At 42.7% G+C, this 23195-nt stretch overlaps 2 protein-coding genes across 4 annotated transcripts in view; one reads left to right on the top strand and one right to left on the bottom strand.

The window, feature by feature from the left end:
• The window catches only part of ncor2 (nuclear receptor corepressor 2), an 80125-nt gene extending 75102 nt beyond the window's left edge, over positions 1 to 5023 (top strand). For all 3 annotated transcript variants that reach the window (XM_086110589.1, XM_086110588.1, XM_086110590.1), the window contains exons 43-46: positions 39 to 92; positions 365 to 571; positions 2095 to 2274; positions 2582 to 5023. In XM_086110589.1, coding sequence (XP_085966715.1) covers positions 39 to 92; positions 365 to 571; positions 2095 to 2274; positions 2582 to 2772 — 632 coding nt within the window. In that variant the 3' untranslated portion in view covers positions 2773 to 5023. The remainder of the gene's footprint in view (positions 1 to 38; positions 93 to 364; positions 572 to 2094; positions 2275 to 2581) is intronic.
• Positions 5024 to 6741: 1718 nt separating this feature from the next.
• On the bottom strand, positions 6742 to 19140 carry rflna (refilin A). Its single transcript, XM_086112367.1, has 3 exons — positions 18858 to 19140; positions 9453 to 9562; positions 6742 to 9380 (listed from the first exon to the last, which is right to left on the bottom strand). Exons 1-3 carry the CDS (start codon positions 19080 to 19082, stop codon positions 9047 to 9049), a joined length of 669 nt encoding a protein of 222 aa, XP_085968493.1. The 5' UTR covers positions 19083 to 19140; the 3' UTR covers positions 6742 to 9046.
• Between the last annotated feature and the right edge of the window lie 4055 nt (positions 19141 to 23195).

Below are 23195 nucleotides of genomic sequence, written 5' to 3'. Positions count from 1 at the left end.
TGCTAACAATTTCTACGTGTGCATACTTACAATTTCAGATGCAGGTCAGCCTGGAACAGAAATCTTCAACATGCCAGCATCTACAACAGCAGGTCACTTTTTCCCTATTGACACCTCTACATGCCATGTTGGTTGTCATCATTTCGGTTTACTTTCCAGTTTACTTCGTCCCCTTGATTACTTTCTCTTCATCCAATACGTTTCAGGAATACAATTTTCATGAGTCAACATCTTCTCTAATCAAACGTTCACTGTTTAAATTGAATGTTGTGTTTGGTTGTCTGATTTGATTTAAAAAAACAACCCCCCCCCCCCACCCCCCACACACACACATTTTGAATGGTCCATTCCCTCCCTTGAACAGGATCTGTGAGTGTCCGCAGCCACCCAACTCCAGAGACACCTGGCAGCTCCATAGGTCTAGAGGCCATTATAAGAAAGGCGCTCATGGGAAAATACAATGATCAGCCTGAGGAACGCTCCCCAGCAAGTGCTGCTAACCCACTCACGTCGGCTCTGCCTGTCTCTCTGAGCGGAACTGATGGACGAACTGATGACAGTTTCTCACAAGGTGATGAGTTTCTCCAAACATGTACAAACCACATCAAAACCTGCTAACACGGTCAGCGATCCGAACAAGTTTACGGTTTAGAATGTACAAGATGCGGTTAGCATCATCTCAAACATCAGTATGTCTTATACATTGTCCAAAGCGAAAACTCACTTAAGATGCATACCGGGGGAGAGAAGGGCACATGTTGAAAACCCATCAACTGATTGGCAGGCAATGGCATCTTAAAGTTTTCATTAAATGAGCCTTAAAATTTGCAGTATCGACTACATTATTGCCCTGACAGAGCGATGTTCCCTTCAGTTTGGAAGAAAAAAAATGTTGCTGGTAGTGTGTATAAATCCGCAGCAGTGGCGCTACTGTGTTTACACTATACATAGCATGGTATTTGGCGATGTCTTTGTGTTGTGCTTTCGCCATAGAGCAAGACAAAAATTATAAGGGAGGGTTGTTGTTGTTAGATATCTGAGTACAGTACACAGAGAAAAAGTTACAGTAGACTTGACGTGGTTTGATGGCAAATGCGTTCATCTACGAATTTTTTGGGGCATAGCACTGACCAAGCAGACTGCCCTGCCCGCGCACCACAAAAGTTGTATTAAACACACACACACACAAAAAGCGAATAATACTTTGCTTCATTTCATACTAAGCAACACGTCAAGAGGCAAAAGGCTAGGTCAGGGGTCGGCAACCCAAAATATTGAAAGAGCCATAAAGGACTAAAAAAATCCAAATATGTCTGCAGCTGCAAAAAAATAAAAGCCTTCTATAAAACTTACAATGAATGTAACACATGCAGATGTAGGAGACTGGACTGTCTCAGAATTGTTTGTTATTCATTCCTCTGTTGTGTGTTCACAAACGCCTCCATAGAATTTATTTTGTAATTTCCTCACTTGATTTTTTTTGTTTTGGTGCATTATTTTCGCTTTTCTTAGTGTCAGTGAAGTGATCATTAATTTCCGTTTTTCGGAGGCTGTATTTGAACGTCTCTCGAGTCGAACGAGAAAAGAGAAGGCACGGAGTCGGACGCAGACGTGTCTGCGTTTGTCGAGACTGTTAAAAGCATAAATAAAGTGTACCTTTTAAAAAAATCAACACCACAGCTCTCCTTTTTTGGAGCTGCAACATGTATCTATATCTATTTGAGCTACATTAGCCTACTATCAAAATCTTTTTCCATTTTCAAACATTTTTATAAAGCTCCAGGGAGCCACTACATGTCGCTTAAGATCCGCATGCGGCTCTGGAGCCGCGTGTTGCCGACCCCCGGGCTAGGTAGAGCGGGACTGGTCGCCACAGCATCACAAAGCATATAGACAAGCAACCATTCACACTTTTATTCATACTGATGGACAATCTGCAATTAACCCAAAGTGCATGTTTTTGGAATAAGCGTCAGAACCTGAAACGGGTCACCGGAGAACACCCCCCATGCAAAATAAGTGTGCTAAAGCTTAGCGGCATCTGGTATGGCTTGAAATGCTGTCGAGGGTTCAAGCTCCGTCGTCTTTTTGTAGGTGGTGGGAAGTCCTCAAAGGCCAGTGGTCGTTCTAATGGGCGCAAGGCCAAGTCCCCGGGACCCGGCCTGTCAGGGGGTGAAAGGCCATCGTCAGTGTCCTCAGTTCACTCAGAAGGAGATTGTAACAGAAGAACACCACTGACCAACCGAGTCTGGGAGGATAGACCTTCCTCCACAGGTAATTGATGCCCCTCCAAAAATGATTAGAATTGTCTAGAGATGCCATAAAAATGGTGGCAAAGTACAACTTTTATCTCAGCGAAAGTCCTCAATTCACTGCAATGTAGTTCCTTGGTCTCACAATACCACAAGACAGTGCCGAAGTCATACGTTTAATATTTCAGCATGAGCACAAAACAGCAACAAAAAACAGGAAGATAAAAATACAATAAATTTGCAATTAGGTGAATTCACAAATGCCAAGTGACAAAAACATTTTGGGCTCACTGTAGATTGTCCAACAAACCCTCTTGTGCTTCTTTCAGGTTCAACGCCAACTCCCTTCCCGTGCAACCCGTTGATCATGCGTTTCCCCAGCGGGACTGTTTCAGTTCCCTCCCCTTCGTCCGGGCAGCCAGTCGGCCACGTGCCCGGTCAGGGACAGGGCCGCACCTGGGAGGAGGAGCCCAAGCCGCTACTCATGTCTCAGTACGAGTCCCTGTCTGACAGCGAGTGAGCCACAATGCCACCATACACGCAGGTGCACATCATCGAAACATCCCGCACCATTCCACTCTGCATTTCCTTCTCCGGTCCACATGCTCACTCCAGGAAGATCTGAACAACTTCTCCCTTTTTTCACACCGTGTTGGCATCTCCTCACTGGCCTTATCAATTTGGGCGCGTCAACCTTCATCGCACTCAAGTGCTTACGCTTTCTTTGATGGATGGGATTCTTGACGACTTCGGTTGGTTCCCAAGTGCGGTGGCTGCTGCGCCTGCCTTAAGCGCAGCAGTCCATCTAGCAAGAGACCCATCTTACATTTATTTACGGTGTCTACACTGCTGCAAATGCACAAGTGCATGCAAGTGATGGGACAAAACGTTTTTCTTTTTTTCTTGTTTCTTCTTTTAAGTCACTCAATGCAGCCTTCTGGTTGGAAAGCGATCGCAAACACAAAGTATGTTTTAATGGTGAACGTTCTATCGTTATACTGTATGTGTGGTTCTTGATCTGCAGTGACAAATGCTTTTAGGGTGGGAAGGGATTTGAGCACAGGAGGGTCATATCATTGGTTTACAGGGTAAACATGCTGTCTGTTGCTGATGTCATCATGCATTGGCGAGGGTCCAGAGGAAGAGCTGAGGCCTGCTGCTGTCAGGTGTCCCGTGAGACAATTAGCCACATGATGGCACTCAGACAATGGACACTTTCTCGCTGTTTTTATATTAACCGCATCCGTGTTGATTGAACTGTTTTTTGGGATATTAAGCACTTAGTTGTCGGCCTGTCCAGAGGGCATAGTGGAGAATCCGGTGACAAAATGGACCTGAGAATACCATGGCAGCCTGTGGTGGAATGTCTCCCCGTCCTGTCGAACTCACCACCAGTCATTTCAAATAACACAAGCGACAATCACGTGAGTGAAGGAGAAGTCGAGCTGGGCCTTCACATTGACAAGGCGTACCTCAGTCCTTTGCATCGTCTTCAGCTGACCTGCCAGAATCTCATCTTGGAGCTTTTGTGACAGTTTGACCATTAACCGTGTACTGCATAGAAGAAGACCCTTAGCTTCTCGTCTTTTGTACATTATAATATATTCTTAGTGGTAAGTGCCATTTATTATACACGCACAGTACTGAAGTTACCAAGTGACGCACAATTGTTTGTTTTTTTTTTGGTTTTTGCCCCTTCCCTTGCCAGGGGTCCTATTGTCCATGCTGGAAATTGTACTAACAGAGAAGCAAATGAAATGTCTTTGTCTTTGTCTCATGTGTCTGTCAGTGACACATGAGACCCGCCGAGCTTTGAAACCACACACAGAAGCAATCAGTCCTGCATTCAATGTTTTTCCCCTGGCGGCAACTTGTGACAGTCTACTTCACTGCGCCTGCATTTGGTCGGGTTCAAGAGAAATAATGGGAAAGGATTTAAAAACGAACGAACAAAAAAAGTGTCAAGTTGATCCACTCTGTGTCAAGTGTCCAATATTGGATGCCATCATCTGCGAGTCCGGAGTTTCCTCAATCTTGTAGTTTATTTGAGCACAGCGACGTCCACGTGTTGACTGTTCTAGGACTACCTCCTCTCCCTCCTCCATCCTGCCTGTGGATGCTGAAGCATGTCACGTCTGCACAATGCTCATCTCAGCCATCTCCTAGGTGGAATTGGAGTGTTTTGTCCCCAGGCGAAGACAAGTGGACTTTATGTCATTTCGCCAGATGTTGTACAGTATATCTCCCTCCGCGTTTTTGTCAGGAATCCATCGATTCAAGTTTAAGAATGTGACCATAAACAGACTAAGCCATATCTAGCTGTTGCTTTAAACAGATGACAGACTAATCCATTGATTTTAGAGCATATACAGTACTAAATTGAATTTTAACATGCGTCATTTTGCCTTTGCTCACACAGTTTTGTCCACCCACCGTCTCCTTACATCTCAAAATACCTGATGTGGTCCCTGGAGGGAGCGAGGGAGGGCCGGGGGCTATGGGGAAATTATAACATTGTTCAAACATTTTGTTTATAACGTTTTTTATGTAATTATATCCCACTGTATAATAGCAAGGATTGTATATAAAACTAAATAGATGTAAATATTTATGTGGCTTGCTTCTAGGTTGTTATTACAAAAAAAAAACCAACAACAAAAAAACACATGGATAAATTCTACATGCCCACCAGCAAGCTTTGTGGATAGCAGTGTACAAATGGAAAACAAATAAGACACTGCCTTAATGTTTAAATAAAAAGCTTATTGCCATTCGGTCTCGGAATGACTTTATTATCAGAAAGTGTGAAGTGGACAGTCGTGCTGCAATTGACGTTCATGTGCCAGTAGGTGGGGTCATAAGTCTACATTTGCATGTTTCGACCTTGTCACTGGCAGGTGATTGTTTGAAACTCCCAAGAGATTCTACCCTTGGGACACAGTGTGCAAAATGTTAGGCCTGGCTAACATGTCCTGGCTCATACTAATTGTGATTGAGGTTCGGGCTTTCAAGTTCTTTTCAACCGAGACGAACAGACTGCCTCTCCCAAAACTATATAGTGCTTTGCATGTGTCCACCCCCCCCCCCCCCCCCCAACCACCTCTCTTGACATTTTATACCTTTTGCCACATTTCAGGCGTCAAACAAAGTAAAAACTTGTAAAAGTGTGTGTGTGAGAGAGAAGAATCAACACCAAGTGGGAAACAATCATGAAGTAGAACAAAATTCATGTGATATTTTCAACTTTTTTTTAAAATAGAATTGTGGCATGCAAAATTAATCAGGCCATTATAAACACATCTTTTGGCTTAACTTGTGCACATATAGAGACCATGCCCATTCTTCCTTGCAAAACAGCTCCAGCTCAAGTTAGATGGAAAGTGTTTGTGAGCACCAGTGTTGAGATTTTGGCACAAATTCTCAATTTGATTCAGATCTGGACTTTGACTTGGCCATTCTAACAACACCTGGATATGTTTCGTTTTGAACCATTCCATTGTAGAGGTTGCTTTAGTATTTCGAATCTTTGTCTTGTTGGAAGGTAAATGTCCATCCCAGCTTCAGGTGTTTTGCAGGTTTTCTTCCAAAATGGCCCTGTAATTGTCTCCATCCATCTTCCCTGTCCCTTCTGAAGCAAAGCAGCCGCAGATGACGATGCCACCAACATGTTTGACAGTAGGGCTGGTGTTTCCAAAGCGATGTGCAGTGTTACTTTTACCTGTCAACATTTGTGGTTTTATTGGAAAAATATCATTTTTCTTGTCAGTCTTCCATAAACACCAGATTTGTTGCGCGTGCGACTCATAGTTTTCCGTTGTACAGATTCCCCACTTTATCTCGGGATCTCTGCAGTTCATCCAGAGTGATCACGGGCAACTCTGATCAGTGCTCTCCTTGTTTGGGCTGAAATTTCAGAGGGATAGCGGTCTTGTGAGGTTTGTAGTGGTCTGGTACTCTCTGCATTTCAGTATGATCAATCGAACATTGCTTGGCAAGTTGTTGGTTTTTTTTTCTCCTTTAATATCCTAATCCTGCTTTAAACGTCTCCCAACTCTATCGTGTGCGGTCCTTGGTCTTCATGATGCTGTTTGCTCCCAATTTTCTTTTGACAGACCTCTTGAGACCATTCTGGAGCCAGGCGCATTTATACTGAGACTAAATTACCGGTTACACACAGGTGGACTCTTTTGATCATGATTAGTCATTGAGGTCAGCATTGGATAATTCAGAAATTATCAGGGAATTCCTGTACACAGGTGGCTGTAATAAGAGAAAAGGGATGAATAATTTTGCACGCCCCCACTTTTCAATTACTTGTCATTTTAAAAAATGGGAATCTCACCATGTTGATGAGCACACGTTCAATTCTTTCAATTTGTATTTATGACAAAGTGCATAACTGCAGAGCAGTCTGGAAAGAAATTCCGTATGTTGTGTTGCCAGTTAAATATTGATTTTTCCAAAATCCCAAAGTAAATGACCCTTAGTCCAAAGTATTGATATTTTTTTTATTATTTCGATGACAATATACATCTTTAAATTAGATCAGAACAGAAACAACAGCTGACGTACAAAAATATAAAGAGAATTATGAAGTGCCTCAAGTCCACATATACATCAGGAAACTATTTTACATTAATAACAAACTCAAGTGTTGGGAAAACACAGACTTGAACTCACATGAAAGCAACAAAATACTTGACAAGTTCACATCTAACCAGCTCTTCTCATCATTCTGACACTTCACTGACCATCGACACCTGACCGCTCCTTCAAATTCTTTGCACTCATTTCCGCAGCTCCATATGGGAGTCAGGGTAACTGATGAAACTGCCATCTCTTTGATCGCAACATACTGTTCCCTCGGTTAATCGTGGCATGCACCACTCGTACGGCTTCCACACACCTGCAGGCTTTTTTTTTTTTTCACGCAGCTAAACTGACAGATCGAGGTCTAAAACTCAGTTGTGTACACATTTGTAAAATGAAATAGAACATTAGCTGATTTCAATCTCTTCCACCCAGTGATTGCCAACAAATCCAATTTCAGTCAAGTGGTTTTGACTTGCAGATCCACAATATGAGATGTGTTGAAAGCTCTTGACTATGAATTGTTGGCTTTGCCCTTTGGAGCCCGATTTATGAAAATCCCAATTAGCCGGCCAAAAAATTGCATGTCCACTTACTCCAACTGATCGCACGCGCTGTGAATTCCATGCATCTGTCCGTCCTACATAACATTTCAAATTTAGGACAGCAAACTGGAAAAACTAGGAGAGGCCAGCATCAGCTGTCAATGTGCAGGCACAAAGAGTTTCGTCCGAGTGGTGTGGCACAACTCTTTGCTGTGACTCCACTCAGGCCATAAATCATTCACAAGCTCCAGAATTGCTTTTCTCAATGTCACTTTTTGCTCCTAGAAGTTCCACCTGCTACCTATTCTGTTCTACGCTAGCAATGCTGCACGCACAGATTTGCACCTGCCTTTCAGGTGGTAGCTAGATGCAAACTCAGCCATCACAAATCATCTCAGATTTAATACAGTCTCACATTGCAGCATAATAAACGCATCTATTTTCATGTACTTCTTCCACAGTGTACAAAATAAACGGTGTCAATTTTGCCCGTTTGGCAGATGACCCATCGCATTAGCAGTCAAGTCTGCACCCATTTTTTTGCACGAGAAAATTTTCGTGAATCAAGCTCTAAGTGAATTGGTCTGCTAGCAAATTAGAAGAGGAAAAAAAATTATTTTGTCAACATTACCCATATGCATCAAATGAGGCTATTCACCATGGTTGAAACTATGAAAAGATTTGTCGACAACATGCCACAAACATTTGTGTCCACCCGCAGTCCAACCCGATCTCACTTTCAGTTTACCTTCATCATTCGAACAAAAAACACATTTGTTAAAGCTCTCTAAATGTGTCATTTCCTGAAGCTAGCTTAATGTACAAAGGAATATCAGACCACGCTGTTATGGCAATAAAATCAAATTGAAGGTTCAACACAAACGGCAACCAGTTTCTCTCAACAGACCCGCCATACAATCATGGATAAGTAATATGAAAGTTCTTGAAAACACCCCATAGCTCATCAATCCATCTCAATAAGAGATTTCAGTCACTGTGCTTCTCAGACTCATTTAAATGCTCACAAGGGTGTTGTGAAAAATAGTTTATTCTAGTGGGATCGTCGTGTTGTGTGGTTTTTTTTTTTTTACTTTTGCATTGTGGCACTAATACTCCAGTGTATAATTGGAAGTGAATAAATAGGTTGCCCTGGTACAATTGAGTCAGCTATAAATACAGTGAGGAAATGGTGTGGTAAACCCATGTGCAGCTTGTGTGGCTGTTGACTGACTTTGGTCCAATAGTTCACACACACACACACACACACACGATGCTTTTCATATCCAGGAACAAGTGCAATGGAGCTGTAATTTGAAAGGCTGCACCATCTTGCATGATTCAATCCTCAGCTCTTCGTTGTGAAATTTTTCTCCACTCTCGAATGATTCTTTTCACTGAGGTCCATCCTGCAGGAGTGCAGGTTTGTTTTTTTTGTCAGCTCTAGTTTTCTTTAGATAGTAAGACATCAAGCCAATGAGGTACAACGGGAGCCTTTTTAAAAAGGGCGCCAGTACAAAGTTGAAAGATTTCCTCCGGGGTGAGACGAGATGAACAAAAAAATAGGGTGGAGCTTTCCGTTATCTTGTGTTGCCCCTCTAATCTGTTGTCCTCAAGTCCTAAAAAAAAAAAAAAAAAAACCCAACTAGCTTATGTGCGGGCCTACAAGTCCTCTGTGTAGATGATACAGGGACTTGAATCGTCGCTGGACTCCAGCCGCACTCTGGAGACGAACCAGCGACGTGCAGCCGCGGCCTTGTAGGTGAGCGTGGTGCGGTAAATGTTCTTGGCGTGTTTGGGGTACACGATGGTGGTGCTCTGGTAGTTGATGGGCTTCTGCCGCGGCTCCAGGTACACTTGGGATTTGTAGCTCCTCCAGGTGCAGTTGGGCACCGCCACCACCGTTTCGCTGTACGAAGTCACCGTGGGGACGGGGACGCAGTACACTTGGTCTTGGTAATGCTTGTCCGAATCGTACCGGACCGCTGAAGTGCACCTGCAAGAGACGCTACGCTTGAGTACGGGAAGTTTATGACATATGTCATCTTTTCAGGTATACGCTGCTTACTTGACTTGTTTCTCTGGCTTTGGGTCAACCTCGATGCTCTCCCCATAGAAGACAGGATACATGCGAGTCCTGGGGTCTGTTCCTGTGTTGTTGAGCAGCAGGTAAGGCAGCTGGGAAGAGGAAAGATTCGGTATCACAACCAGGAAGCCTTCTGTGCGGATCCGAGTGCTGCTAACATGTCGTTAAACAAAGAGTTCAGCATGCTTGGGTGCTTGAGCAGAGCCAACAAAAACCTGAATTAAAACCACTGAAGTACCCACCATGTTAATGTTTCATTAGAGTTGGAAAGGGGTGGAACTTCTCCAGCAAATTTCCATGGGAAGCTAAGATGAGGAATTTTGGAAATATTCCAAAACGGAAATCAACTGGTTAGCACGTTCGCCTCACGGTGCAGGGGTTTCGATTTAGTGGGCTTTTTATTTTATTTTATTTTTTTGTATTCAACTCTGCCTGATCTTGGACAATTATGAAGTTAATAATGATCAGAATAGCTTTATGATCAACTAATCATTAGAACATTGGATATGCATGTAGCGAAAAAATCGTTTCACTACTAATACTTTTGAAAATAGAGCATTTTGTAAAAATAAATAATGACAAATGAATGAGTCTTTAGGTGCTAAAAGATCACCATATACCAAATAAAAATGTTCACTTTAAACTCCAAATTTTGCCAGAGTATGCATAAATCTGGGCTCTATTGTATTCCACATATTCTTTTTCGTTTTCTTTTCAATGAATATTGCGAACCACTGTTACCTTTCAAAAACACTTGTCCGACGCTAAAATGGAAACCACAAAGCTCCAAATATCATCCTCCTAAAAGCCACCAAAACGGTAGATATTATGGTAGGTAAGTATGCCAAACAAGCGTGATTTAGAAAGTCAACCAAAGGACAGGAACTGGAGAAAAACAGAAAACAGGTGGCCGCTTGGTGCGCAGTAGGATGTGAGCGAATAAGATAAGATAAGATATCCTTTATTTGTCCCGCAATGGGGAAATTACAATCAGAATTCAGAAAGGAAAAAACGCTGGGTAGGGAGAGGGAAAAAAAAAATGCGGGAGGAATTTGAAACAATCATTTATCTTTGTCATCGAGTTGTTGCTGTGATGATTTTTGTCAATGATCTGTTTTAATTAACAGCATTCCTTATTTTATCTGGTACCCAAGCTCAGTTTGAAATAATGCACTTGCTCAAAAATATTTCGCTTTCAATCCTTATATGGTCTATCCTTGCATATATTTCCCACAGGTGACCTTTGCAAGAGATGGCTCTCAAATATATATATATATATATATATATATATATATATATATAATTATTTTTTTTTTGTTTTGATATATATATATACTGTATATATATATGCATGGACTTGTAGCTTCTCACTTTGTGCAGATGCTTGTCAGCCAGGAAAGAGGCAATCTGCTCAAATGAGTGTGCCACAATCTGTACCGCTTGAACTCTGTCAAATATGGACCGTTTTTCGAATCCACTTGCAAACTGCGCCGTTCCAGATGCTGCAGCCAAACTTGTGATCGATGGCCGCCTTTGCATGCGAACCCGGTCGGACCATGTGAAGCGAGCGGTTGCCCGGGCCCCGGCTCCCGCGCTCCTCTCACATTACAGTGGGAGCCGGTCACATGCTGCGGCTTGGACACACTTAAGCGCACATGCCAGGACGGGGAATGGGCGAGAAGAGGCCAAGGGCACGGCAGATCAGTGCATCAGGCTCGTCTTTCCTCTGCGATCTGAATGTTTGGAACCAGCAGCTGTGTTCCATGTTCATGTGGACACTTCTTTGAATTTTAACGACTGAACCATCATCATCATTACAGCTGCAGCGGATCCTCTACTTTGTTGAGGTACAATGTTCACACATCCACTACATCGCAGATTTTTAAATGATGATGACATGTGAATGTTTTTTCAGGATACACGTCTGAATTTCAAGTTGTGTGGCTTTCGTGTAGTTGTGCCACATGTCAAGTAGCACTGAGGTCTAATGAAGGGATGCACCCAGGATGTTTTAGTGCTGTGAGCATAGACGAATTATTCACAATTCTAAATATTACTTTGTCATTAAGTTTGTTTGATTGTATTATGAGTGTGTGTATACAATATTGGCACACTGTGACTGTGGATGGTATGATAAACAACGACTTCTCAGCCATGCCGTTTAGTTCCTCTGATGTGAAAATGGCAGAAAACTCAAAGGTATCAAAATCTTGCCCTAGATGCGGAGGCGGCCAGAGATTAACCGTGACCAGAAGAGACACAGCATAATTGACCGCAAGAAGAGGCAGAGAAGGTCCACAATCATTCGTAACAGTGCTTCCACAGAGCAGAGAGAACACATGCCGGTGTGTAATATTGTGTACTCTGTGCAATGCTGCTAAAAGTTGTAAAAAAATAGGAATCCATTTAAGGTGAAAATTACCGGAACAACTATGCTAATTTCTGTTAGCACATCTATGGCATTCTGCATGAGATGTTACCATTAAGGTTCTTGGAAATTATAATTGTTTGTTTGAACATTTTAGTTTTCAAATGAGTGATGTTTAAGATGCTTTTGCATCAGTGTTACAGTAAACTTCAAATGGGAGTGAAAAATGAACAGCTTCAAGTGAATTTCCTTTGCTTCCTATTTGGATAACTTGGGAGTGTTACAGTATCGTCCTGTGATTGTCTCCTATTTCTTGACAGTTTGTGAGTGAGAATAGGCCCAAAGGAATACCTGAACCTGTGCTTGAGTACATTTGAATGTGTTTAAAACATGTGGGAGGGATAAAACTACCAAGTTATTTTGACATGGTCTCTATCTGGCAGAATTTCCCCAATGGCGGGTGGGTCTGGAACATATTCTCTTCGATAAATGGGGGCTTCACTGTACTACTGTGTGTGTGCTCTCCATTTTGTGCAAAGTAAACACTTGACTGGAGGTTAGGAGGCCTCCAGGAAGAAGCCCCAGTATGCACACAAAGGATCAAGCCATCTTGGAAGAAGCACATTCATGCCCAGGAAAACAGCGTGCTGCTGACAAAGCCGCAGTGTCCAAAGAACAACGGCGAGCTGCCGAGTCGAAAAGCCAACTCAAACATTTCCCACCTGCAGCCTTGAGACATTTGTGTGGACATCAGCAGGGACACACGCATGTCGCAGCCCTGTCAGTGGTGTGCAGGCAGACAGACAGACAGACAGGCTGTCTGAGCATTTTAGCTGTGTTGCATTTAGAAATGAGGGGTCATCAAACGCTTATGCAACAGCCTCTAACAAGCCCCCGCGCCTTAAAATAGAGCTTGCCAATTGTTCTTAGGTGGCATACAAAAACAACTCCAAAATAGATTTGGAAAGGGGGTGGGGGGACATGGGCACTCGTGTACATAAGGCTCCCCCTCATTGTGCTGCAAGACATGCACTTGGGCCCTGATAGAAGGGAATGTTTTCTGAAAAAACTGAAAACTTTCATTCTGTCCACACTTTTAAAGTGGAGACAAGAAATGAGCAGGAATCCGCTTAAAAATGGAAACCACAAAGCAGAGACATTCAACAAGTTTGAACCTCCAGAGGATTAGTGGATCTCTGTGTGTGGGGCGTATCTCAGGCTCATGTCAAAACACTCCCAGGATGTAGAACAGCATTTCTGAGGCCTCCATTAGACCTTTCAAAGGCCACTTCAACCTGCACAGACATGTTCTTCAGACTTTCAGATACTGGGAGTGACCTGGAAATGATTTTTGATCAAATATGTCGGGCTGTGTCTCACACAAGAAAAAAAAGGGGGATTAGAATGTTGGGCTGGTTTGCGGCAAAAACAATACACAATAACATTATTGGTCTTATCAAGTCGGCTGCTCTAATCCTTTTTGAATCGATTATCCTATCGATTACTTAATCGAAAACTCCCTGAGCTGCACATTCCCCAGTTGACGAATGCTGGGTTGTTTTGGGGTAAAGGGCGGTAGGGGGGTGTAGAGGAAAATGTCCCACAGTGATAAGCAGGTTTCTGCAAGTAACATTTCTGTTTTGCTACAAGTGCCCCTCCTCGCAGCCGTTAGTGGCTGCGCCGATGGGGCGCTGGCACTGGACGTTTATTTTTCATCCACACTCCATCACTTTTAAGCAATGTGTTGATAAGAGAAACAGGCGGCAAGCTATGCCAAGCTAAGTTAGCTGGAGAAGCTTCAATTTGCACCCAGACCAGTTGAACCACTTCAGTGAAGTAGTAATGGGATGCACTGTGTCAAAGCTTTAGCTTTATCAGTGCTGCTTTACTTAAAATATACCATGCCATAAGATGCTTTTGTGAAAGGCATGAGATGAGACAGTGCACTCACACACAATGTCGGTTGTGAAATGAATACACCACAGCAGGGTCACTCACCATTTTGAAACTGAGAGCTACGTCTTGGCTACTGATTAATGTGAAGCGCTTCCAGTTTAATACACATTTGTGAAATAACGCATTTGCTCAAGTTAAATTTCATGATATTGTGTCATGAATAATTTTTATTTATGTAAGACAAAAATCATGATAATACTTTCACTCAATAATTAGGCAGCAGATTAATATCAATGCCACACTTATTATTTTTTGTATGAATCTCAGTGTTTACATTTTCATATGATCGACATTGTGAAGAGGCCCACGGGCTACTCGAGTTACGCCATAAAGTTTCAATATCAATCAACTATGACAGGAAATCTAATATATTGTGTAACGTCACATTCCTATGTATTTCAAAATTTGTTGGGGGGGTGGGGGGGGCAAATTCGTTGTTGCATTTACCTGGGGCTTTAAGAGGGGCGGGGCTGCCACTGACAGGTGACCGTTCAATGACGTAAAAAACGTCATCGCAGTGTGTTTCAGGAGGAACGTCACTCACTTCACTTCGTCGTCAGCATGGCCACAATGGTAAGCGATGTTTGTGTCCGCTTTTCTTTTGGCAGATGTGTGCAATTGTTTTTTGGGATTCGGTCATGTTTGCTTGCTTCGTTTGTCTGCTTTGTCTTGTGTCCGTGGCAGTTTATGTTTGCTGCATCGCAATCACAATTGCTTGCTGTTCGCAATCGGCAGTTTAAAAAACCGTGGGCAAAAGGTAGAAGGTTTAGTCTTGCAATTACTGTGGTGTCCATGCTTAGTTCTTTTTTATTGCAGTGTTTTCATGTCGTGTTTGCTCGGCTGCACCGAAAAGTTTGACTAATAATTTTGCGTTACTGCGAGAGTTAATAGTACCGGTGCAACGCCTTCGGGTTTGAGCGCTGGGATTTGTAGTCCTTTTGTTCGGTTCCACTTGTATGGTTTCTTGTTATGTTTAGACTACGAATCTTGACATTATAAATTTAATTACATATAAAGTATTACGGGAAATAATGATGACAATAATGCATCATGCTAAAATCAAAAGGTTGCGATAAAATCATGATTAATATTGTGGTTGATAAAATTATTGTTAAAATGAAGGTATTCATGTCTATTATATACCTTATTTACATTGTGATGCATGAAGATGGGTACATTATTTTTTGTTGTATTTTTTTATTACCTGCTGTGTGCTTCAATAAATGATTGAGTACATAGCGAGTAATCCTTCCATGCTGAGTGACGATCCCTATTCAGAGGGCGGTGAAGTAACGGAAATAACTGAACATTCATAATCTAGATTTTCTTCTGGAGTTTGCATAATCTCTGTTGTGTGGGTTTTCTCCAGGTACTCCATCTTCCTTCCACATGCACAAAAACATGCATCTTAAATTAAGTAGACTCTAGATTGTTTTTAGATGTGAATGCACTTGCTTGTTCTGTGTACCGTGATTGGCTGGTGACACCGCCTCTTGAACAAAGTCAGCTGGGATAATATTTTAATGAGTAAAACAGATTACTTGGAAGAAACCCAATAGCAAAGAAGGCTTGAACCCAGACCGCTCAGCTGTATGACAGACGTTCAAAGTAATAAATAGAGAACACTGCGCTGCGCGAGGCAAAACATCTCAAGACTCAATTTTCGTGACCAGCATAAATCTGGCACAGCGCATGGAATATCCCTGCGCAGAGACAGCTTAGCCTCAACGGTGGTATTTTTGCAGATGAGCGCAGGTCGGCGGATCTGTGAGGGAGAGCTGCGCCGCTGTGGGAGTGGTCACAGCCGACTTCAATCATGGCCTATCGAAGTGACTTATTTCTATTCCACTGCTGTTCATGTATTTATCAATGAAATACATCTACCATCCACCTCACTTGTCCGCAGAGCTCAGAATCTGTCTGCCTGTGACCCAAACAAATACTCCAAACTCGCACTGGACCAGCTGCGCAAGTATTTAAATGTGGTCTGAGCAGACGGAATTTTAGACTGACGTTCTGCCACCAAACTGTCACTCTGCCGGGCACATCTCCAAGGACACCCCCTCCTGCTGCGCTGGAATGCCTAGCATGATGGAGACCAGTCTGCAGAATAGCATTGATATAAAAATTCGGGTATGTCAGCACTTGTACCGCATAGCAGGGCTGCTGTCTATGAAAATGTGATCCACATTTCCAAATTTGCAGATCATCCTTAGCTGTTGATTACCTCGACTGTTGGCGTGTGTGCTGAAATGTCCGCCCCCCTTTAATAAAAAATAATTGAGGACTTATGATGATACTGGTTAATACAGTGCAGCATATCAAGCCAGAGAAACAATGCAAATATAACCCCATCGGATCAATCTGATTAACACTTGACAGTCGGCACTTGGGTCTTTTGATAAAATGCTGTTGTTGCTTTGTTGATCTGGTTGACACGAGTTGTACACCCAACATTATGTATTTCATTCATTCATTCATTTTCCAAACCACTTTATCCTCACTAGGGTCGCGGCGGGTGCTGGAGCCTATCCCAGCTGTCCTCGGACAGTAGGCGGGGGACACCCTGAACCCGGTAGCCAATCGCAGGGCATACAGAAACAAACAACCATCCACGCTCACACGAGGGACAATTTGGAGTGTTCAATCAGCCTGCCATGCATGTTTTAGGAATGTGGGAGGAAACCGGAGGAACCAGAGAAAACCCACACAAGCATGGGGAAAACATGCAAACTCCACACAGGGAGGCCGCAGCCGGAATCGAACCCAGCACCTCCGTCTTGTGAGGCCGACGTGCTAACCAGTCAACCATGTTCCGCCCACAATTACATCCATCCATTTTCTATATCACGTGTACCCAGCTGGCTTCGGGCAACAGGTGGCCATTGTGTGCCCTCCGAATAACTGGTGACCAGTCCAGGGTGTAGTCCACAAACAATTCACAGTAAATGACTGTTTCTGAGTGACAGTTGAACCCAGGCATTCTGCAGTAGGGCAAGCAAATGTTCTGATATACCAACAGTGATTTATGCACCAAGACTGGGAGCCAAACTGACAAAGCCAGACCTGACCAATTGCCAGCAAGTCTTGCTTGTGGCCACCAAAAGACAGGAGGCAACAATGGCTACACTTTCTGTAACTGATACAGCACGTTATGAAACTGTGGGGGGTTACTGAGTCCCACTTTGGATCCCCCATAAAACCAGTAAAGTCAGATGCAGTAAGTCATGCAGGCATTTAACTTCGAAGGATTCCTGAGCCACTGGCATCTTCAACATGAGGAGAAGGGGGGGACGTGTCAGGGGGAGAGAGCTTCCAGATCTGTTTCTGACTGGACAATCAAAGATGGTCACATTATGGACGATGATTTCACATAATCTCATCCACGCAATTATACAAGCCATCAATACTATATAAATCGCAGTGTACCAGTTCAGGGTGTACCCCTTTTACTGCCCAAAGACAGCTGGGTTGGCCACAGCACACCTGCAACCCTCATCAGGACAAGCGGTTCGGATAATGGATGGATGTAATACGATACGTTTTGCTCTGACTGACCAACCAGATGATGCTAAAATGCTAATTTAATCAAGGGCCGGCGTGCGCAAATTGGAAATGTATCTGAGTGCTCCTTGTCGCTTATATAGTTTGTTTCATTGGCCAGCACTCTTGATTCTGAAGGCCCTGGGCACACTGGACTAACATGGCAGCACATAGATCCTGAAATCTGATTGGACAAATATATACATATTTGGAAGGTAGTTTGAAAGTATGATCCAACTGGATGTTCAAACGCTGTCCCACTTTGAGAGTCAATATTTTCTTCGCTTTACAATCAATCGCCGGGTTACACAGTTGACAATATTACAAACACACTGCAGAGATAAAATCAATAATCAAATGTTGCTTGTGTGTGAATGTATTTTGAGTGTTGTAAAGTAGCCATCGCGGCCGCTTCCTCTTCATGACATGCCAACAGACGCATTTAATTAAGTGCTCTTATACCCTTAAAATGGGTATCACAAATATCACTTGCGAAAACAGTTGTTACCAATAAAATGACAGAATGTCAAAGCAATAAGTGCCCTTTAATCAAGTCCAGTGCTGTCCATAGTGAGATAATAGGTTGCCAGAAAAAAAGTTTTGTTTCCTTATGTGTCCATGAGGGGGCTCCCATGATTTACTACTATAATGCAATGTATACTTTACACCAGAACAAATATATTAAGTTCAATTGTTCCATAAAGAATCCGACGCTACATTTTTTTTAAAGAAGTCTTTTTAAAAAAAATTTATGACATAAAAGCAAGATGTGTAGAGTGTGGGGTTCAGTTTTATTAGTGATGCAATAAATCGATACATTATTTCACGCTACTTGCACATATTATTTTCTTGTTGTATCCCTCATCATGAGTACACAGAATTGAAAAGCATGCATGTCAACTGTTGGCGTTACGAATGCTGATCTATGGTGTCTATCATACCTCAAAACTAACAAGGTGAACATGCCCGCTTAATTTTCTACATACAATTAGTAGTTTGAACCAGTTTTTCAACTGAATATCTTTGTATGAAGGTACTGAATCTCTTCAAGTGTTAATATATTTGAAATGAAAAGATTTGTCTTACTTGAGTGCTCGAGTACCGAGTGCTCCACTATCAAACAATGGAGTTGACCACGTCATACAACAATCTCTTGCAAACAAAGGGCTAAGTGAACTCTATTTATTCATAGCACACTGCAGGAAGGCTTGATTTAAAGCATACAGTATATAATTTTTACCTGGTTTTGAACTAGTTTATTTTTGGTCTCTCAAGTCATACACCTGGACTGTACTTTCACCCATATGTATGTATGTATGATTCTCTCCATAAATGAGCCACATGCATGTAGCTACTGGAAACAGTGCACCCAAGAAAAAAAAAATACGAATTGAAGACAGTTGGGAATAAATGACCACAATTTCATGGAACAATTAAGTTGGAAATGTAGGTCAGAGGATGCCTTGCTTGCCGTGACGGCTCCGCGCTACTATAAGCAGATGATGATGGCTGTATCTTACCAGTTTGCCCTCCCGATTGGCGTCCTTCTTCCAGGCCGCTTGCTGCTTGATCTCCACGGGTGTCGTGCAGCTGCCGGAGCGCGGCTCGATGAGAGTGGGAGAGAGGGAGCAGAAGGGCGGACTGGGGCTGGGAGGCAGCCCCGAGTCCGGGCTGTCAAGCAGCCCTTCCCGGTTCTTTCCTTTGAGACTTTCATCCATCGCTTGCAAGTGGAGCTGCCCCACCATTTCTGGGGACGATTGCAGGCGAGAAAAGACGCAAAGTCGCACTTGGGGGAGGGGGGGGGGGGGGGGGGGGGGTTCTTCCCCTCCTTGTCTCGTCGAGCCTCTGCGTCGAAATGTACTAATCCGCGGCCAGTTTCTTCCAAGGGGGACTCCTGGAAGAAGATGAGAAGTTAAATTAGACGTTTACTTATTCTCTCAAAAGTTAAGAAGATGAACTCTTACCTGCGGCGCTAAGTAGTCAAGAAAGCCGTCCACTAAAATGCTCAACCGTGCAAAAGTTACGTCGACATTTAAGGAAATGTCAGACGTATCGCTCGACACAAAATCACAAAGTAGACGTGCGTCTGACGCAGGTCTGGAGGAAAGCTACTCTGTGCGGCTCGTCACCGCTCACACTCCGCTAGAGGAGTGCGCGTCACCGTGTGTGCGGGTGCGCGCGGCACGGGCATGTGCGCGTGTGTCCAGTGCGATGATCACTTCCACGCGTGGCCATCAGACTGAGCGTGTTGCAGCATGTTGTTTCTCTGTTCAAGTCATGTGCAACGTCACCGTTTGCATAAAGTAATGTTTTCCCACGCAGTGACGAATTATTGAATAATTGAGCGCCTGAAAAGGTAACTAAAGTATTTTTACTCGCAAAGGCAGCAATACATACACTAAACAAGAGATTTCCAACCAATGTACTGTATTCTAACCTAACTGAGGATAAGTGCAGGGGCGGAGCTAATCGGTGGCCACCCCACTACACCTAGGGGAAAACCTTGATATCTGTGATGCAGTATTCTTAAACCCCTGATACACTGCTACATCACCAAATACAAATACAAAGTATAACCCGACAACTGTAGTAGAAAGCCTATTGTCATTGAGTCTAGGACACAGGTGTCAAAGTCAAGGCTCGGAGGCCAGTTCTGGCCCGCCACATCATTTTATGCGGCCCGTGAAAGCAAATCACGGATGTCAAGTTCCATGATGCTTGCTAAAGTCTGAATCAAAATTTCAAATTGTCATATGTAATCCACAATAACAGTCATTATTCTTGACTTCTGATTTTAAAACTAGTTATTCATCAATTTGTTGTGCGCTGTGTATGTATTATGTGGAGGGGATTAAACATTTAAATGGTTTCCCAAAATTCATAACGGCCCTCCAAGGGAAACTGTAACTACAATGTGGCCCGCGACAAAAATGAGTTTGACACCCCTGGTCTAGGAGATCATATCATGGGAGTAGTGTGCGGATGTGGTGGGCGTGGCGCAATGGTTATGTAGGCGCTTACATGTTGCTTGCAGATGCATTTTGAGAACCAGGCAATTAACTGAAGATTTACCTGGTTGTTTAATTTTGGACTTGATGTGTGGCCCAGCACTCCTGAGATCCAACGACTTGTTGACCAGCAACTAAAAAATCATTTTACAATAATATGTCTGGTATAAATTCATTGTCTGCCATTTCTTTATAGCTCCACGTCCAAAATATTCATTTGGTTACAATTGTTAATGTACCAAAAGGAAATCCCCCCCCCATGAATATTATATGAATTATATATATTATAAAAATAAATTAAAAAATAATAATAACCATGCAGTCAAGATAATGATGTAACAACAACAAAGATGCATAGTTGCAACAATCAAAGCACTGTTTGGAAAGAAAAACATGCGGCTCTCAACAATACAATGGATTCGTGCTTTTCACATTGCTGTCTTTAAAAAAACATGCATTATCGTCAAACATAAGTCGCACTGAAACATTCTATTGAAGCACGTTTGCAACAATTCTTCTTGATTCAAAATATTAGCTGTTTGCATGTTTTACATTTGTCATTTTTAGCTGCCAATAACAAAGCTAGTTAGTATACAGGAGCTCAGTGCGGTGTTCCAGAGAAACAAAAACATGCAATAATTGTTAATAGGGTACTGGAAGGATCAGTTCAGATACTTTTCGTGTGTGTGTGTGTAAGCCGACTGCCTGTGTATTTCAGGAATGGGTGGAGGTGGGTGGGAATGCCGTGCATTCACTTCTTGCCGAATGAGTAAATGTTTCACACACGCACCGAGAAAGAATCGAATGCCTGTTGCCGCTTCTCTCCACATCATGTTTGGCCTCTCTGTTGGTGCTCTTACAAACAGCAGCTCTGCCAAAAAGGAAATCAGAAGGAAAATAAGAGCCTGGCTGTGTGGAGGCGACTGTGTGCTTGCTGTGTTTGATTGTGTGTGTGATGGTCCAGCAGCTCTCCATGGTGATGAACACGCGATTGCCAGGAAATCATGCGTGATGTTTGTTCACTTCTCATTACATGTGTGCCGAATGGCACCGAACCTTTTACCGGGCTTCCCATTCCCTCCCATTGCGTTATTGTTTGTTATTTGCTTCAGGAAGTGACTGAGAGGGTGTCCGATGTATTTTGGGACCATCACGTGTACCCGAAAGTGACCAGCATGTTGATCCTGAGGCATTCAGGGAATTAAAGCTGAGATCTGCTACAGATTACCCAAAAGATGCTGAAATACACATGGTGCGTGTTTGTGGGTGTAGTGGGCGTGTCTGTGGGTGGCCCAATTGCAGTTTCAATGTGAACGAACGATGAAAGGGAGGGCTAAAATGACCGTAAAAATGTGTATGGAAATCTGCAGCATAATTGAGCGTTATTCATTTTTATAGGGCATTAATTGAAACACTTTTGGCATGTCAACCCCTCAACTTTTTCTATTAGTTCTTATAAAATAGAATATTTTGCTCCATTCATCCAATGAAAAAAATTAATATATTATTTTTTAATATAATATTGTACGTGTATATGATTCAACATGTCTATATAATACACGTTATATTTTGTAGGTACTTACTTTCACATGTCAATTATTTTCACCATGAAACCAATCCAGTTTTTTTTCTAATTAGCAACATTGACGCATTCTGTACAACAAAAGACAGAAACGTCGTCAACATAATCAACTATAAAAAATATATAACAAAACACCAAAAGCCAAGACATTTCTTTTGCAGGAAGTGTTTTGTCTATGAAAAATTGTACTGTATATTTATATAGGTTTTTTTTTAAACTCAAATCCAGATTTATCTACATTCATATAGCACTGCTTTTCATTAAAAGAAACCAGGAGGAGTATTATCACGACTTTCCAATGGCCTCCTGTTTTCACCCGGTTTCTTTAGTTAATAGAGTGTTACTAAAACCTTTGACCTTTTCCATAATGGATTGTGGATGCGATATTGCGGAACGAACACTTTTGACTTGGCCACGAGTCTACCTCCGTTATGTAGGAGTTGATTGAGGAGTTCTGCAATCTGGATTGTGTTCTTGAGCACTTTGAGGTCCCCACAAGACACATGCTGAGGGAGAAGGACAAGTTGCTGCTGATAATTCCTTTTCAGTGCTTCATATTGGACTATCGCGCTCACCTTAACAGACACGTTTGTTGTTAGAGATGTATTTGCAAGCAGAAATGTGAATGAGACAAGCAGATTGTTGTTATTATTCTTATTTTTTTTTTTTCAGTCAAAGAGAGGTGCTCTTTTGAGGCACACATGCGCTGTCTGGACTGACTCTCAATGTAAACAAACCGCAGAGAGGCCGGCAGGGGCTGGCAGGCAGGAAGGTTGTTTTGAGTCTGCAAGGACATCAACTGTGGTTTCCACACATACAACGTTCTTCTTCAGACTCCCAGGCAATCATTCTCAACATCTCGCAGATGGGTGAACATTCTCCACTTTGCTTTTCACACAATGTACACGTCAATGCTGGACACTTGTTAGCTGACAGCCTCGGCATGCGTATGCAGCTGTACGCCTCTGCTTTCGGATTATGAGACTGTTTTTGATGGCTCACACTGGGAGGGTCCAGACCTCAGTGTTGGATCCATAATTCAAATTGTTTCTCTGCAGCTGGTTTTAATGGATGGAAGACACCTTCCACGCTGCAAACCGGGAGAAAAATACACAAGCCCCACTTGAAGAGGGTTGACTTTTTGTTTGACATTACAGCAAAGATCATTGCTGATGTTTCCTTTTGCAACGAATATGATGAATTTAGCTCTTTATTAGAATTTTTTCAACAATTTTGACTCACCTCAGTATTTCATTCATTCTTTTTTC

This window comes from Hippocampus guttulatus, chromosome 5 (genome assembly GCF_054856545.1).
Source record: "Hippocampus guttulatus isolate MCC_2025c chromosome 5, RoL_Hgut_1.0, whole genome shotgun sequence".
NCBI classification, from domain to species: domain Eukaryota; kingdom Metazoa; phylum Chordata; class Actinopteri; order Syngnathiformes; family Syngnathidae; genus Hippocampus; species Hippocampus guttulatus.
Note: the sequence above shows the minus strand (reverse complement) of the source record. Positions and strands in the feature narration are given on the sequence as shown.